Source organism: Thalassophryne amazonica, chromosome 20 (assembly GCF_902500255.1).
Source record: "Thalassophryne amazonica chromosome 20, fThaAma1.1, whole genome shotgun sequence".
NCBI lineage: Eukaryota > Metazoa > Chordata > Actinopteri > Batrachoidiformes > Batrachoididae > Thalassophryne > Thalassophryne amazonica.
In genome coordinates this window covers 46,135,476-46,154,779 of record NC_047122.1, presented here as the reverse complement: position 1 = coordinate 46,154,779, position 19,304 = coordinate 46,135,476, and the positions used below count along the sequence as shown (strand labels likewise).

The window sequence follows — 19,304 nt, the reverse complement described above, 5'->3', positions numbered from 1 at the left end:
AAACAAGATTTACTACTGAAACAAGCACGAGTAGTATAACAAACACAATGTTTAGGGTCGAATCCGCTGGTGTCGTGTGGGCAGGCTCGAAGATAGGAGACGTCCGTCTCAGTCGAACCGGAACCACCCAGATCTCCACTGCCACCGAACCCTGGAAATACTGGAACCGCCAAGTCCCGAATTCCCAGGTGGCCACTGCCTCCGCTCGTCGGATCCGGCACTGCTGGCAGGAGAGAGCAAGAACACACAGGAGTGGATGAACGCACCCAGTACAGAGAGGGGAGAAGCCGCCTCCACCTCTTGGCAAAGTTCAGCAGGAAGGTGAGTACTTATCCAAAGAAGGAGGGTCTCAGTAGTCACCAGTCCTGAAAGGTTTAACAAGTTTGTCAATCACAGAATATGCTGCAGAGAATGTTACCTTGGTCTTAGGCGATATCTCGGCACTGAGGTGGAGACGCCGTCCTCCTGATATACCTCGGTGCTGAGTAGAAACAGCTGTGTTTGGTGATGGGTGACAGCTGTCACCCAGATTACTCCCATGATGCGGTAGCGCCCTCTGGTGCCTGGAGCCCGCACTCCAGGCAGGGCGCCCTCTGGTGGTGGTGGGCCAGCAGTACCTCCTCTTCAGCGGCCCACACAACAAAATCTCAATGATGAGATGTTCTGTGTGTCTTCAAGAACAAATACATTTACAAAAACATTTCCCCAAACTGAAATACTGCACTTTGGAATAAAAACAGAGACTATAAACTTTCATACTTGTCAGCACAAGACTTGTTTGGACTGTGTGAGAAAACAAAAACAGCAGGTCAGCAAGCCAAATCTAATACAAGTGTTTGCAGTGTAAGCAGTTTACTTGAGGGGTTTTTTAATGCCTTGTATAGTAACATTACTTAGCTCATTAGCTTCTGATTGTTAATGCTGTTTGAATTAATAATTAGAGGTCAAAGTGACATACGTTTTTTTTTTTCCCCCTCTTCATGGCACATTTTTGGACAGATGTGACAAATACTCTGGTGGGACTTACAGCTCCAAAAATACTGTAATTGTTGCAGCTCTATTCTCAGACTACATATGAAAGTTGTATGTAACTTAAGGTATAATGCAAACATCTGATGGTGCAATTCCTGTCTTTTGGCTTGTCTGCTTGTGATGACATGAAGAAGATGTGCACAACAAATATCTGTGCAACTGTGTTCAGGTAAAAACACAAATATAACAGACGGGCCAAGCTTCAACACTTTGCAGATCAGCATTTTATGCACCTCAACAACTCGTGATTGTTGCCCTCTTTCTATCCATCTTTGCATACTTCTGTGTGCCAGCTTACCCAGGCTGCCCTGCTACCAGGATAGCCCAGAGACAGGCTGCCCTGGCAGCTGCCAGACTGTCTGAGACCACATGCCTGCTTGGCTCTTCTGAAACACCAGATGCATCTGAGGGCAGCATCTCAAACACGGAGTTGGTTGGTAGAGAAGAAAAGGGGAGAATCAGGGCAGACTTTATGCAGACATCAACATGCTCAAAACTGGAGCCAAATGAACGCCGTCTTTCTGTCATCAAAATGGGCAATAATCACAACGTTACACTGCACTCAAAAAACCCAGTGGGAAGGCAGGCGTGGCCAAATATCCATTACATTTGGACTGAAGTTCAACCGAAATTGGAGGCCAAGAGGTCTGAGTCGGTTTAATAGACTCATCCCAGAGGTATTTTTAATCCGATCCCTGAAAATTCCCTTCGTCTCGGGCATGAAAAATCTGAATTATTCATGAGCAATATCAATATTTCAAGATATGGACTAATCTAATTGGATTAAAGACATGCTTAATGAGGCCTTGCCTGTCCAAGAGATGTATATTTTAAAACCTGACCATTTCACCCAGTGTTTAATCCTCAGTGACTCGATCATGTCCACATTATGCGCCAACTGGAGTTTAATGTGTCAGTGAAGCAATTTGGCCATTAATGTGATGCAAACAGAACCAGCTGTGAATGCAGCAAAGAAAAATAAACAAGTAAAAAAGAAAGACAAAAAAAATTTAAGAAATTGTGAAACAGACATATTTTGTATTAAATCAAATGAATGATGAAAAGCATAAACAGTAGAACCGTGTTTGCTACAGTGATAAACTTGGGAGTCATCCATCGTTTTCTGCTCCAATTCGCTGTACTGTCATAAAGGAAGTGCTTTTTTTTTTTTTTTTTTTTTTTTTTTTTTTTTTTTAAAACCCTGGCATCGCCACCTCCCTTCTCTTTAAAATGAATCACCCAACATTCTCATTCCTTTTACTATCTCTTCTGCAACATTATTCCTCCACCAACATCTACCCATCTTTCACAAAAGTGGACTCTCTTAATCTAAATCTTATTTTTTTTCCTAATCTGAATCTTTACACAGAGGACTCTTCCGTCTTTTCCATCTTCTCCGTTCCCCTCTTCCATGGCAATTCAAAGAGTAGGTTATGCTGTAAGATATTTGTGTCATATAAATCATCAGGATCCTCAGTAATTTCGAAGCAGTGTGAGGGTTGAGTCAACAATCTGGAAAGCGCGTGTGATCGACTGAGACACGCTCCCAAACACACGGGGAGATGGTTGGCAAACAGAGAGACGAGCAGAATGACAGATGGGACAGACAGGCAAGAAGGCAGACATAGTGACAGGCTGAGACAAGCAGACAGAGTAATACAGAACTGAAAGGAAGTCCAGACTAGTCTCACCCTCAAACCAGAAGAACTCTTCTTCACCTCAGCCTTCAGCCGTGTAGCCCTTAATGCAGACTTGGTCTTTTTGTAGTCCTGCTTCCCTGTTGGAAAGATTAAATTAAGAAGTCAATGTGACTGGGATGTTATCTGCATGTCATGCTGAAATAAAAGTTACCATCAACTTGTACAAAATATCATGAAGCGTTTAAAAGCCACACAGATGACCTTTCTCCCTTTTGCTGTGGATACATTTTCAAGACTTCTTGAAGCATCACTATGTTTGATGTGAGAAACCTTTGAACCTCTACAGTGCCATCTAGTGAATGTATTGCTTAACATCTGTGCCAAAAAGAAGGACATGGAAGCAAGTGGGCTGTGACTAGTACTTCACTTGAAATGACAGATTTACTGTATGTAAGTAAGCATGAATGAGTCTCAGGACAGCAATGGCAGTAAATAACTATTCTTAATATAATCACTCAAACTTGGAATCGACAAGATGAAACATGCAACTTATAAAACTAGTTGATTTCTGTTTTAAGAAATAGCAAGCATCTACTACAAAAGATTTAATGAATACAGTGGTCCCTCACTATATCGCGGTTCACCTTTCGCGGTCTCGCGGATTTTTTTAGTGCAATTTTGCATGCTTTTTTTTTTTTTTTTTTTTAAACTGTCTGCTGTGCTTAGTTGCAGCCAAAATCTGGCAACAGGTCCAGAGACTACACTCGCTGTTTTGATGCAGAGCGCTCCAGCAGCGAAAAAAAAGCACGCGCATTGTGTTCTGCGTGTGTGTTTATTCTTCTCGCTCAGAAGAAAAAAAAAAAAAAAAAAAAAAAAAGAAGAGCGCCAACAACTACCCATATCACTCGGAAAAAGACGCTGCGGAGCAACGCCACGACGAAGAGGCGCGATCAGAGGAACTGTGAAATACTGGTCAGTTGCTATGAATAATTTCTTATGTGTCCAACCTCGTAGGTTGATCGTTAAAATTTAATTTGTTCTAAAATCCATCAATTATTTATAGGAAAACGTTCTATTTTTATTTCTCAAACAAATGTTTGGGCCTGAAAACAGGTTTTGATCTTTGGTTTCATTCTATAATACTGGACTTATTTTTCTACTAAGGTTTGAACTTTGAGAGTGTTTACACAGGAGAGAAAAGTGAGAAAATGTGTGTAGTGAGGGGTTTTATAGCCTTAAAACATTTATAATAATTGTAAAAAAAAATAATAATGCTGACTACTTCGTGGAATTCACCTATCGCGGGCTATTTTTAGAACGCAACTCCCGCGATAAAACGAGGGACCACTGTATATCAATATATGTTGGCATACCTGTGTGGCTAACATCTGTATAAAGCACAAAACCCTTTGAGGTACATTTAAGAAAATACCATCTTTCCAAAATACCAATGAGCTGCAAATTATGTCATATTAATAAATAAACACACACTACTTCATACTACTTGGCACCAAGTTTGTTTGCCCTTTGTGATACATTCAAAACCACAGCTGAGGAGAATCATTTTAAAAATGTGCAGTCTTTTTAAAAAGTTTCTTTACATTTAGTGGTGTAAATGTGCACACATTCAGCCCAACAATGTCATTTTCATCTGGTCAGTGGCAACAACAAGCAGTTTACTCTTGGGTTCTTTGTGCCTCATACAATAACAATCAGCCCATTAGCTTCTGCTTTCTAATATTATTTGGATTATAAATAATGTGCTGATTCATTTTGTTGCATGAAGCAGCAGCATCCTGTTTCAACAATAAATGTGGCTTATAGACCAATGAAACATTCTTTCCACCCTTGATGATGCACTTTGGACAGATGCACTAATACTCTACTGCCACATATTCAAAAAAAACAAAAAAACATTTGTATCAAGTGTTTACCATTTATTGTTTGTGAGTTGTGTTCACAAGAGTGTGTCCACACACACACACACACACACACACACACACACACACACACACACACACACAGATGAAAGCATGACAATGCTGTGCCCCAAGGACTATCTGCACAGTAGCAGTAAGACAAAAATGCTTAAAATGTTTTCACTCAGGCAGTGATAAAAGCATTCCGAAGCCTTGTTAGTTTTCAGACTTGTACTGTAAGATGCTCCATTATAACAATAAAATAAGAGGGAGGCTATATTTAGGTCAAGTTCGGCAACTAATTATACTTAACATATTGCATGCTGAACCTGCATTCCGAGTAATGACCGTCTGTGGTCAGGGCTCCCCAGAATTCAGTGTTTGGTTGACTTAACATAAGCTCAACTCAAGTGTTACAAGACCAACTATGTGGGATGTTGAAGCCTGTACGCCTGAATTTCTCATGAGGCAGAACCGGCTGTCTCAGTCTAATTAGTAACAAAACACTGCGGCAAAAAGGAACTTTACCAACAATAGGGCAGAAAGGCTACAGCTCACTGAACACTGCGCATGTCTTGTGTCATGGATCTGGTGCGTCGACATTCAGGGAGGAGATTTGTAGACTCACATGCAGACAAACAGACTTTTTAAAATAAAGAATTAACTATAAGGGTTATAACCAGTGTAACAATTTACAGACAGGATTCCGAAATCCGTTTTAATGTACTACATAAGACTATATGTACACCCTAACCCCTGAACTGATGGATGGATTTCAACATTAAAAATTGGTTGAATTAAGTCCACGTAGTCAAACTCTCATAGAAGTTGGAAGGTTGGCGCTGGGCTCTCATGACACTGGTCACAGGAACTCAAGGAGAAAAACAAAATCAACATGCAACAGTAGTAGGCAGTCAAACGGATAAATTAACCCACTGAAATGTTATGTTTGGTTCAGAGTTTGTTGATACTGTCATACCAGTTCAGAGCACGAAAGTTATGCTGTGTCATTTAGGCTAAGCAACAACATCTGGCTCCTTCTATGTTGTGCTTTCTGCTACTATATGTGGTGCTGACACCAGTAGTAAAAACCTGAAGGTGGCCCCTAGATTTTCATGGAAAAAAAAAAAAAAAAAAAAAAATGTATTTGAAGGTAAGCTATGCTACGTTTGGCTTGTCCCATGATCAACTGGAACATAAATGTCTATATTAAACAAAGTTTTATCAGATTGCACCATATCAATTAAAAATCAAATCAATGAATTTTTCAGAATAAAAATAATTATTCCTGAACCAAACTGCAGCCAATATATTCAGATACATTATTTTATAACTGGCATATGACTGGAAGTTATTGCATTCAACTGTCCACATAAGGAAAGCAAAGTTTGCGTTTACCTTCATTTACATGTAAATATCAAACAATAGAAGACATAAGCGATAGAGTGGGGAAAAATGTCCCGCTCAGTCTGCAAAGGCGGAAGAGAAAAATGTAAGGATTTGCATGAGTGTCATTTCTCTTGGGCTGCAGAGATTCTCCTGTTTGGGGACAGTCAGAGGAGATGACCATTAGCCTAGTATTAACCCACTACCATCATCCAGCTCACTTGCCAGCCCCCCCCCCCCCCCCCAAACATCATTCCCTTACTTCCTAACTCACGTCTGATTCTCTCCTTTCCTCCTGTTCTCCTCTCCTATCATCCTCTGACTCAGTGGACAGCTAATAGAAATGGGGAGCATGTTGCCATGAGCAGACAGCAAGCCAGTGGGATTTCATCTGGAGGGCCACTGGATGTCTCCTCCTGTCAAAGTGGAAATGGGGGGATTTTGATAGGAAGCTACTCTTCATAGAAATGCTGCAGGGACTTTCAGGCTGAAAATGGCTGATTGTCTGAGTGCAAAGCTACAGGCAGCTACATTATGATTTCCACATCCAAAAAGCGTAGAGTAGCTCAATACCGTTTACTGTTCAAGAAATATATATGAGGCACCTAAACCAACAATTATCTAGTACAAAATTATTCAGGTTCAACTGCATGCCTAAATCCAAGCAGCATCAACATTCATGCTACATATACACAACACTTCCTTAAATATGTTGATATAGTATAAGAAGTGGCTCTTAACTGATCATTACTTTGGCTACTTCAGGTTTTTTTTTTTTGTTTGTTTGTTTTAACTCTGGATCACCACAACAGATCCCATTATGGGCAGCATGTTGATTTGGCACAGGTTTTACACCAGATACCCTTCCTGACTCGACTCCAGATGTGCAAGCAGAATGGGACATGGGTGACCTTGAACCGGGGGCCTTCTCTTTGGAAGGGAAGCCCACTAACTGCTTGCACCACATGCCCCTATTGGCATTCGCAATATAAATGAACTATTCCTCACAGAGTATCAAGCCACATAAGGCAGCTATCAGACATGGTGTCATGGTCTGATCAGTCCCCCTAAAAAATTTGTCCCTTTTTCTGCATATTGCACATGCGTCATTTAGGAGCATCAGCAGCAATTCACCGATTATCGCCTCATTTCGGCTTACCGTATTTTCCACACCATAAGGTGCACCTAAAAGCCTTAAATTTTCACAAAAATCAGCCGTGCGCCCTATAATCCGGTGCACCTTATGTGCGCACTGAATTCCAAAATCTGTAAAAACGACCGACGTTGTCTTTGACCGTTGGAATATTGGACCATTTCCCGCTGACATAGGGACGTAATATGTAAAGTACGTACGCTGGCAGCGTAGAGTACGTACCCTGGCAGCGATAAACCCATCGGAGAACATTACGTAGTACGTAAAGTACGTACGCTGGTAGCGTAGAGTATAGACGCTGCCAGCGATAAACCAATCAGAGAAGAGTCCGTGGTACGTACACTTACCTCCGCCACTCCTCCAGTAGTTATATTACAGGTATCCTGCAAAAACAACATTTGTTTGTCTAAGGACCCCCGAAAATGGCACCAGTGAAGAGACATGCTTACGAGGTTCAATTCAAACTGCAGGCTCAGTTACGCGGTTGTTCATGGGAATAGAGCAGCTGCGAGAGAATTCAAGATCAATGAATCGATGGTACGTAAGTGGAGGAAAGAAGAAAATGAACTGCGCCAAGTTAAAAAGACCAAACAGAGTTTCCGCGGAAACAAAGCGAGGTGGCCACAGTTGGATGACCAACTCGAGCAATGGGTCATCGAACAAAGAACAGCCGGGAGAAGCGTTTCTACAGTCACCATTGGGCTCAGGTTTCTGCTTTAATTGTTGTCTGGGCTTTCACGAAAGCCGGCATCATTGCTGAACAGCCACCTGGCAACGAGATTGACTACAACGATGATGAGAGGAAGATGAGCAGGAACCTGGCGTGTTTGATAGTGAAATTGCCCAGCTGTTCAATTCAGACACAGAAGATGAGGACTTCGATGGATTTGTGACAGAACCATAATAAAAAATAATGTGAGTACCATATTGTTAAATACCGGGGTAGTTCAAAGTTGTTAAAAAGTTCAAATAAACACTGTTTTGCTTCCGTGACAATAGTAGATACTAGAATAAAGTTCAAATAAACTCACTGTTTTGCTTCTGTGACCTTTTTTTTGTAGACTGTATGTTTTAGCATGCGCCTTTTGTAAGGGTTAAGTACCCGCTAACTGAGGCCGCACCTTATAATCCGGTGCGCCTTATGGTGCAGAAAATACGGTAAATTGCACTCCAAAACAGATCTCTGAAGCTTTTGTACAACAATCATTTCCACATAAATTCAGTATTATTTCATAATAAGACGGGGGGACCGATCACAGCGAGACACCTGCGCATCCGAGACTGACTCTCTACACCCAAACTGATCAAAGGGTGTAATGTGATTATTAACCATCAGATGACAAAATAAATCCTCTTCAATCATTCTAAAGTCAGTTTTAGTCAGAAATGAGGTGATAATCAGTGAATCACTGCTGATGCTCTGAAATGACACATTTGCAGTGAAGGCAGGGGGACCGATTTTACAGGTGGGACCATTCAGTCTGCGACACGGGTAATCCATCCAGAGTTCAATCTCAGAAACAGCTCAGTGACTCTTTTGTATTGGTGATATATTTCCTCATCCTGCATCGCAATACAATCATTATTAAAGAGCACCTTTTGCTAAATTATAGTTAAAATTGGAAATACTACTGCAGCAATGTGTGAATAGTATTACTAAGTACGAGTATGAATTTTAATATAGTGAGAAATTGCATGTTTACACTGGGCTGAGTATGATATAAAATACACCAGATAACTAGTACCCGTTGGCATGACAACAGTAAAGGATTCAGTAATCTGACATTTGACCTCAATGATTTTGACCTTCACCCAGATGATTGGCCTCTGGATGACCTCTCCAAGGAGATTCTGGAATCCAGCCAAATGTGTGCTACATTTGACCTAAATTGGGTTGAATATCAAATTCCTTGACCTTTGCTAAAAAATATCATTTTAGTGTCAATCTTTACTTACACACCAAGTCTGGTAGAAATCAACAAAAGCACCTGGGAGGAGCAGGCCAACAAACAAACATTTTTTAAACTATAGTAATGTACTTGTTACAGCCTCACGTTGTCCGTCTCCTGTGGTTTGTTTGTGTTAGTCTGGCGCCTGCATGCGCGCACACACACACACACACACACACACACACACACACACTCCAAATGATACTGCATGGTGCTTATGAGCGCCCCTATTTGTAACTGCTGCTGTGGCACAGTCGACATTTTCTGGCACCAATTATCTATCTACCTGTGCTTGGTTCCAAACAGTCAGATGATCCCACCCCGCCTCCGCCTGCCACCCTGAAAAGGCATCACTGTCCTCCTGCACGGCAACAACAATGCTGTGTGCTGTGAAGAACATTAGCCCTTGAAAGATGGTGTTTACTGAGCAGTTGATTTCATGACAAGAGAAAAGTGGAAGATGCCTCCTCGCGCACACACACACACCACTTAACGTATATTCCACAGAACTGTTTCGGTTTCATTGCCTGTCATTGTGTTTACCTGTAAACTATGTCTGATAAGGATGGAAAAAGAATGAGCTTTTATGTTGAGCTATTGTTCTGCTTAGCATAACGAGACAGGTAGGGAGCATTAGCTAAATTTAGCTGCATGTGATTGAGCGCTCAAGATGAGGAGAGGGAAATGCTATGTGATTTGTGTGTCACACAAATTGGCCATTAAAGTGAAGCCAGAAAAAGGTGAGACATCCAAGATTATTACAGTTTGAGTGAAAAGAACAATCACCTTAAAAATAACCGCGTCTTCCTTTGCTGTACGCATTTCTGTATAAACACGCGGAGACGGGTTTTTTCCCCCCGTACTTACAAAGTTTACTACACATGGCAGTCGTGTCTGACTCTTCATATTCTGCACCATATTTCTCAAATAAAAATGTTGGCATTGATAAAAACCCATTTTTAAGAGGGTGTCAAGTGAGTCTCTACCAGCTGTAACAGCCAGCGACAACACCCAGTGCTGGAAAATGAAGCCAATGTGGAAGTGCCAAAACCTGCATATCTTCGAATGGTCACATGAGGTTGGCTCCAAAAGCGAGCCAATCACCCACAGACCACCATGTTAAAATGTCAAACTTTACAGCAGAAACAAACCTCAGCATGGCACAACACATAAGAAAATAAAGAAGATTTTTCTCCAAATAGCTATTTCGCCAATTCATGACAACTGTAGATTGGTTTAATTTTATATAACCCATTGGTGGTAATTTTTATATAACCCATCTGTTTAAGTTATTTAACCCATGTGTTTAAGTTATTTTAAGCAATGAAGTGTTGAATAATTAGGGGTGTGGTCACTTTCAGAGACAGCTAGCATGTGCTTGGTCCAGGCAGTCACTGCTCACAGAATATGCCAGCAGCGGGCTCGACCATGTTTGTCTTTTCTGTCTCTTTAATTACAAAACATCCAAGACAGTATGGCTTGCTATATAGTGTATTGCACTAACAGCCCATCTAAAAACATCTGTGCTCCAACACATTTGGTGAGCGAAATTTTAGTATTATTTAATTTGCATGCAAGTACAGTTTTCTCTAATTACCACATATCAACAGCAAGGTAATGACAACTACACTGATAGTGCAATATCTACTGAGGCTATATGTCTGTCATAGTTTTTAATTCATGCCCCCCAAACCACCTGTTATTAGAGCCAGTTCACAAAAATATGTATTAATCAAACGCCTAAAAGCTTGTTGGCTTTAGTTAGCTTGGTAACTTTGAAACAAGTGGGTGTGTTTGTGCTTCATCTGCACGCTGGTCTTACGCACACTCCCACCCCTTACCCATTTATGGACTGGCCTGGAGTTAGGCACTGCCACGTGGCAATATACAAAACAAATCCACTTGAGCTTCAAGCCCGCTCCTCATTTACTACTACAAGATAAACCTGTTGCTTATCACTGTGTCCCAGAGCAGCCTGTCTGTTTTTGAAATGGACCAATATCTCCAGCTGGTGGACCTTTACCATTTATGCAGGTACAATAGAATTTGACCAAGTGCGCTAGTAATTCACAATATTTGTGAACAAGTGTATTAAGCAGACAAAAGGTGCTGCTGGTGGTGGTGGTGGGGGGAGATCATGATGATGAAGAAGATGAGTGTTGGCATCATTTGTCAGTTTGGCTCTCTGTTCAATGTTGAGGTTGACCTGGAGCAAACAGTAGTTGTTTGCACTGTCAGAAAATCAGTAAAATGACAAATTACTGTGCAATTTTTTAAACATTTCATGCACCCTAAAGCATTTTAGTGTAAAAGAGTTTAAAATTGGGTTTGAGACCAGAGGATCCTCTGCTCAAAACCCCAGCCTGACCGGAATAATCACTAAGGGCCCTAAGGCAAGGTTCTTAATCCCCAAGCTGCTCCCAGTGTGTAGTGAGCACCTGACATCAGTGTGCAAGTGTGTCTGTGTGAATGTGAGGCATCATTGTAAAGTGTTTTGAGCTTCTGATTCAGATGGAAAAAGTGTGATATAAATTCAGTCCATTTGCTATCAAAATTCTAGTCTGCCTAAAACCTTTGCACAGAGATGTCCCTGTATAGTTTGGCTTCCAAACTAGCCATCTTAGATGTCCAACACACACATACGGGGGATAATTTGGAGAGAAAGCCCACCCTGCGATAGTATCTAAAAGCACTGGGACAATTTGAGCAACACTGACAGTGTATGACACTTACCAATGCTGTTCTCTGGTGCACGTTTGACAGGCCAGCCAAATACTGAAACCACAGCATGCACCCCTGACACGATACATGGCAGTGAAGCTACAGGGCCAAGGCTAAACACGGGAGATGTTGATGATGGGTCATCAAACTTCATGTCAGGGAAGCCCAAAAGAAAAAAAAAAAAAAAATGGCAGCAGGTGCAAAACATACAGTCAGGTCCACAAGTAAAAAATAGGTGTGTTTAAATAGGCTTTTTTTTTGCCCTACGTTTCCTCTGCAAATTTGAAACCTCAAAAGTTACACAATTTTACTATTATTAGAAGTCATTTACAGAAAACAGGAACTTAAAAATCTAATGCCAAGTGAAAAAAAGCTTATTTCTTCTTAGATAAGACTCAAGATGTTTCCCAGATTCTGCCACTAAAGGTTTTTGATATATACAGCTTACTGAAATTGTACTTTGGAGAGTTTATCTTGTATTAAAGTATAGATTAGATATTTTGACATGAAAGCAGATATATTTGGTAAGATTTTGCCTTTTTATTTTTTTGGTAGTGTTGGATAAATGTTTCAGAAAACCATCGCCACCTTTAAGACAGACTGACCACTGAGCTAGAACACGCTGTAAAAAATGGAATAAGTGTTAATGGGTCTAAAAGCTCATCCCTACGTTCAGCTTCACTATTGGCAGTCACATGGTTTTTCCTCACAAATGTAAAACAGAAATAAAAGCACATGATGTATTTTTGGAAAGGCAGTCAGCACATGTAAGAGATGTAAGAGAGAGAGAGAAAAAAGAAGGATGGAAATACTGCATGATTGAAACCGTATTAACAAAACAACATGTGACATGACAATGAGGTGATCTTGTGACCTATGAGTGTGTACACACACACACCCACACACAGAATAGAGACTCACCAATTTGTTTTCTGTACTGATCAACCGGCGAAGTTACTGCACTTGCATCTTTCTTCCCCATTTTACCTCTTCACCCTGAATAAAAAAAAAGAAGAAAAGAAAGGCGCCTTGTGAGGAAAAACAGCTTTATACAGTACTTCCTTCTCTGTGTTACACATGTTCATTTACTCTCATCAAACATAGATGTCGCCGCTTTCCTGTTACTATACGTGCGAAAACACAATCACTCGTAGAAAATTTAATTTTGATCAGGCAGATAGTTCATCTTTCACATACATCTGGTAAGCATAATCAAATTAATTCTCAGTCTTCCATGTGTGTTACATTCACAGTATGTGCACTTTCTATCCATCTCATTTAGTCTAACACCATTTCCCTTCACACCATGAGCTCTCTTTTGATTACTTTGACAGCTCGCACAGACGATACCAAGAGAAAAGGGCCTGGAATAATATAAATAGTATCCTGGTGTAAGAAAATAAATACCAGTCTATATAGCGGTGCATCAATGATAATGTGTCACCGGCAATATCTGGATCACACTCTCCTTGATAAAGTGCTAGAAGTCAATGCATGTGCTTTGTTCTCAGTGTGCACACTGCTCTAAATTCCAGACAGACTTCTTCACAACCCGCTGCATCAATCAATATTGTAGCCTTTTGTTTAAAATTGTGGAAAAACCATGGATGAGTCGAGGGGCGCGCCTGTGCTTTCTGATGATACTGAAGCTGTGCCGGCCTGCGTTCTGGCTGAAAGAATCTAGCAAGATTTGAAAGAAGAAAGCCTCGTGCCCACCCACTAGCTTTGAGAAATAATCCTCAATATCCACCAAATCCTGCGCCTTTGAACAATCACCTTAGGTTTGTTTGACACAAATAAAGTCTTGTAAAATAAATGTGTGTATCAGCAGGCACTCATCAATAGAGCAGAGGGCAAAGAATAAAAGAAAAAAGTACTTATGTACAGTAGAGAAGAATGAATGTTTTGAAAGTCGTGAGGTAGAGGACATGGAAGGGCAACTGGTATGTTCACATTGGAGAAGCACATTTATTAATTAAAGTTTCATATGCACAGATTTGTGCTGAAACCATGTGTAGGAGCATTTCTTGGCAAGTCGAGTTTTGGAGCTTGCTCTAGTTCCACGCGTCACCGCATCCATGAAACTGCCTTGGGTCTTGGATGGCAACAACCAAGATATTATCTACCAACATGTATTTATACTTATAAATGTGTGTAAATATTAACATACACACAGCTCTGAACATGTGTACACACGGCATCTAGCGGTAGAACACAGAAGTTGCAAGTAGTAGCATTGCTGCCATCACAGCATGCAGCCTCATCCCATGTGTGTTCTTTTGTCTATTTAGGAAGACATGTATGTGGTCTCACTAGGTCAAAAGCTACAACAGACACCTGTGTGAACTGAAGAGCAGAGAACACGACGCTTGAATCAAACATTTTCCACCCTGCAATTTTAAATTAAAAATGGGCCCAAGTCAAATATCATTACAAGAGATTTTATCTTAATAAAGAGAGCAGCTTGACGATATCACAGGAGCGCAAAGGATTCTGGAACAACTGTAATGATGAATAATTTTCTCTTATTCTGCTAGCTGTTAAAGGCTTTATGCTGGTTCTTGTGGTGAGCTTGTTGAAGTGGTAAATGTCCATAAGTGATTGTGATTAAGAAGAAACATATGACAACATAAATAAATGGTCTTTACAAATGGTAGGGATCAAAACTACCGGTACTTATGGGTGCTTTGTCACCACCTAATGATGTCACTCGCTGCATTTATTTTTGTCATCTCATTGCAACAATCAACAAAATACAAGCATCAAAAGAGCGGTTTTTTTTTTTCATGATTGAAATGGTTAATTGAAGGCATTTCTGAATGCAAATGAGCATGTATGTGCACAAATGTGGTTTAGAACACGTGGGATTTATCAACAGCTGATGATGTGCGTATGACAGGTGTATGCCCGTTTCATGAAGAATTTTTTTTTGTACTTTTATACATACAACAATGTTTAGAACCGTTTCTATGCACAATTTGATAAATGATGGCACTGGATTTTACACTGCGCTTTAAAAAAAAAAAAAAAAAAAAAAAAAAGCTACATTTCAAACACATAATGCAAGCAGAGAAAGGACACATGCATACCCATTGTTCTCCAATGGCTGGAAACCAGAGTCAGCAAATTAATGAAGAGAGGAGGGAAACAAAGAACAAAGGAAATTGTCCAAATTGTAACGTTTACAGCTCGACGGTGAGCTCTTGGAGATACTGGCTATGAGCCACTCTGCAGAAACACTGCCGTTTTATGAAAAAATTGCCAAAATAATAAAACATCTGAAGCATTTATCATCACTTGGTCATTCCACTATGACATTACTGCATTGTGTTAAATTTTTAATCTTTATCGGTGAGACATACAAAAAGAAAAGGTCACTTGAAAAACAGTTGTGTGTGAATGTTGATATAGGTTAATCCATGAGTTGTTTTTAACCTTTCTATATGACAATATGCTGCAAATTACAAGGTTGGCAACAATGGAAAACCGTAAAAGACTAAACATCTTGCAACAGTTATCACTGCACCTTTAAGTATCCCTCTGTGTAGATTACTCAATTAAGACAGTTTTTATTCAACTTTATATGAATACTGATCGCCAATAGTGCAGATGCCCTTGAACTTCTGCCAAGTGTCCAGAGATACAGGTTTACTTTAATACAGGAAAAGAGCGATAGATTTTTTATTTTTTTTTTTTTAATTGCTAATGCATGGTACTGTATCAAAAGGTATAACAAATCTGACAATGGCCACCACTTCCCAAAAAGAGGCTGTAGCCTTTTTTTTTTTTTTTTAATTCCAGAAGCACTCAGCTTGTGGTAAAAACTGTGAAAATGAAACCAGGTGCAGAAAGGTAGTTGCCTCAGCTGCCTGGTGACCTTGCAAACCAATTTCTCTCAAATGGTTTAGAGTCTGTGTTAGGAGAAAAGTCAGGGATTAATTTCTCTGAAATGTACTATAAGCAATGGTGTCCATAGTGGCCACGAGGACACCAACAAATTTTACATGTGCCTGCCTGAACAAGCGCAGATATGTCCCACTGTGAAAACGTTCTTATTTAAAATAATACGTATATGTCGGACATAAACGAGCGAAGCTCTTCAGCATCTCGCGTCATTTAGGTCTAGGGATAGGTATTGATAAGATATTATCGATATCAATGCCATTATGATTCCACTTATCAATCCGATTCCTTATCAATTCTCTTATCAATGCCTCTTGTGAATTTTCTGTGTACTAAAAGTAGGCTTTATGTTTTGTTTTTTTTTCTCTCAACATTTTATTGAGTCTTACAGTAAATAAATATGAAAGTGGTCACTGGATCCTTGATCTCTGGACTTGAATAGAAATAAACAAAATCTGTAGTTTGTCAAAAGCATTTCCTTTCAGACCTTAATGGCACGAATATCATTCCATACCTCTGAGGTGAACTCAGCCGGCGGCGCTGCACGTCAGCATCAACGTAATTGATAAAGAACATAGGGCGTCTCATTTTGGGAGGAAAAAAAAAAAAAAAACGTTTTAATCGATTGTGGTTTATTGTTTGCATTACAACGTTTGGAAAGAGGTGTCATTTGATTTAAAAAGACACTTCAGGACAAAAGCAGAGTTTTGAGATCTTCTAACCAGTGTGCACTTGAGGTTCTGATGTCCAGAGACTGCCACTGTGGAGACCGGGCTTTCTCTGTGGCCACACCCAGACTGTGGAACAAACTCCCCCACCTGAGATCCACACCACCACTGACCTGTGTCTTTAAATCTAAATTAAAACCTTCCTTTTAGAATGGCTTTTGCACAACCAGCAGCGCTCTGACATTTTATTTGGTTCTTATCTGTAAATATTTTGGATGTATATTTTTACTGATGTGCCGGTTTTAAATTCGCTTATTGTCTTAAGTTATTCTCTATGCTTTTATCTGACTGTGAAGCACTTTGGCCACATAAATAAACTTTGACTGATTGAGTAAAACAGCGATTCGGTTTGAAGTTATTAATTCCGGCCAGACTAACTTGACTCGGCAGAGAGCGGTGCAACGTTTGGAGCTGTCCAAATGGAACGGAAGACGATTCTCGTTTCTTGCCTGCAACAAGACGAGAGTCCCAGTTAGTGACTTTAATCCACACAAAAGTGACTCATGATTGACATCTTTAAATAACTTTAAGAGGGGTTAAGAAGCGGAATTGCCACTTCTGAAAAGCATCAAAGTAGAGAACCAATGAAGCAGCAGGTCGGAGCACTGCTTCGTTGGTTCATGCTTCAAAGTGGTGCCATGTGCCATTTTCAGTTTGTGGCTTCGTCTACCATCAGTTTGTGGCTTTTTCTCCACTGGGCTGAATTTTTGTGCCATGTCCCGTCTGTGCTTCTGTCTACCACAGAGTGAGCTTCACTCGTAATATATAAAAGAATATCTGTAACTTATCATGTTAACATATGCCAAAGTCATCCATAATGTAAGGATCAAATATCCTCACCTGTACATCACAACAGAACAAAGTTACAAAATGTTAGTAAATGTTATGTTTCCACTTACTGAAGGACGTTTTGTGGAACACTAGTGTCAGAGTAACAATGGTTTTGTACACTTCTGAAAGTGTTGTGCAGTATCGGAATTAAGATATAGTCCTAGTCCACTTCCATAAGTGATACTGTGAAACATGTATATCCAGATAAAAATCAGGAGGAATGTTAATTGTACAACAGCAATGTCATTTTGGTTTGACTCTCAATGAGACACGCCTCTGTTCAGGAAATCCCTTCAACAGTTTATAGCCAGCAAGCAGGTGAGCATTAAGCAGTCCTGTGGGTGACCAACTTTCATCACAACATGTTCACTGCATTTTGCAATCTTTGCAAAGCCACTGTACCAAAAGGCACAAAGATTGTTTCGCCAGGGGTCAGAAAGACAAACGGAGCCAGCCTAAAGGGTGCAATGACTTACCCACACCAACTCCAAATATGAGTAAATTAAGTACTTTTATTTATTTTTTGGTGGTTTCTTGTTGCATTTTGGAAATGTGCTCCACCCTGAAAATAGCATATGTACTCGGGGCAGATGTGCCATCTGGTCTTCAAGAGAGCTCAAACTTCAATCATTGACCCAACAATAAATAAAGTACTTAATTCTTTCACCAAAACATCAAATCTAGGCTTGCATCTTAGATGTACCTTGGGCAAATTGTAGCTGAACTTGCAGGTTTTGTTTTAAAGAAAATCCTCCTCTATACCACTTAATTATGAAGCTGTATAACCGGGGATACAAAATATCCTCATATCAGCAATAACAACAATAATGTAACCAGACCTCTGGTATTGGAATAGTATTGGCAGATATCCAAATTCAGGTATCGGGATCAGATCAGAAGTGAAAAAAAATGGCTCGGTTCGGCCCCATGTGACTCTAAATATAAATCAAGAGATGGTAAATCCACAGTATGTGACTAAATGAATACTGGTCTTTTGCTGCTGGTGTTACTTCAGTTATTGGTACTGTTCATCAAGTGCTTGTTTTGCTTTGTGTAAATTGTGGAAGGTCATAAAGATTTAGCTTTTCATTAGCAATAATGGTCAATATGCTTCACACAGTATGCAAATGTGGGGAAGGTTTTGCACTCCAGAGCACTTCTGGACCTTTTGCTAATAGTTTTTGGTTCGAGTTAGAATGAGAAGAAAAATAAAAAATTCTGAGAAACACAAAAAGTTTGGAAACACCAATTGGGAAGTTTTTCACAGTAGCAAAATTCAGATTTGGTCGAGGTCCAGTTCAAGAATATTGAAAGGAAAATAAAATATATTTAAAATATAATAGTTTTTACAAATTAAAGAAATATAATTCTTCAAATCTGAAACCAGATACCAGGCTGAGAAATAAAAGCAAAACTGCTTCATTAAAACTTGAATTTACATTTATTCAAAACAAGACATTTTCTACCTGAATCAACTGCACATAAAATGTTTGAAGTTTCTAAATATCAAGTGTTTATACTGTATCTATTAAAATAATAACCCTAAAGCTATAAAAGAAAAAAATCCAGCTGTATAACTTTGTTGCGAATTTACAGTTAAAATTCCAAATTACTGCAGTTTTCTAACACAAATATACTCACACTCCTTTACTGGTCATAAACGTCACTCAGCGGAGGACTTTCTGCATTACGAGACGCCTGGCTGCTGTGCGTTAAAAGAAAGCCGGACAAGAAAAAAAACCGTTTTCAAAAAATTGTACTTTGCTCCAAATTTCTCCAAAATGCCAACACACCACTTATCCCCCTGCTGCTTCCTGAGTTAACACGACGACGTTACTGACAGACAGCTTTTCTGTCCATTCAGACACGCGTATTCAAACACTGACCAATAGGTGATAGGAGGGGCGGGACTCTCAGACAAAAAGGCTTTCTCTTATACACGGATGTGGAATACTCCTCATCCCATTATCCAAAAACATGATGTTAAATCACGGATTCATTCATTTATATATTTTAAGAAAAAAAAAAATCCCATTTTCTAC

The 19,304-nt window shown here is 39.9% G+C and overlaps 1 protein-coding gene across 2 annotated transcripts in view; it reads right to left on the bottom strand.

Moving 5' to 3' along the window:
• The window catches only part of triqk (triple QxxK/R motif containing), a 30,319-nt gene extending 11,230 nt beyond the window's left edge, over positions 1 to 19,089 (bottom strand). The window contains exons 1-4 of one of the 2 annotated variants that reach the window (XM_034160969.1): positions 18,909 to 19,089; positions 13,263 to 13,272; positions 12,722 to 12,796; positions 2,724 to 2,809 (exon numbers count right to left, since the gene is read on the bottom strand). In XM_034160969.1, the coding sequence (XP_034016860.1) occupies positions 2,724 to 2,809; positions 12,722 to 12,782 (147 nt within the window). In that variant the 5' untranslated portion in view covers positions 12,783 to 12,796; positions 13,263 to 13,272; positions 18,909 to 19,089. Of the gene's footprint in view, positions 1 to 2,723; positions 2,810 to 12,721; positions 12,797 to 13,262; positions 13,273 to 18,903 lie in introns of both variants that reach the window. The other variant, XM_034160968.1, reaches the window with a different exon arrangement.
• Positions 19,090 to 19,304: the final 215 nt, after the last annotated feature.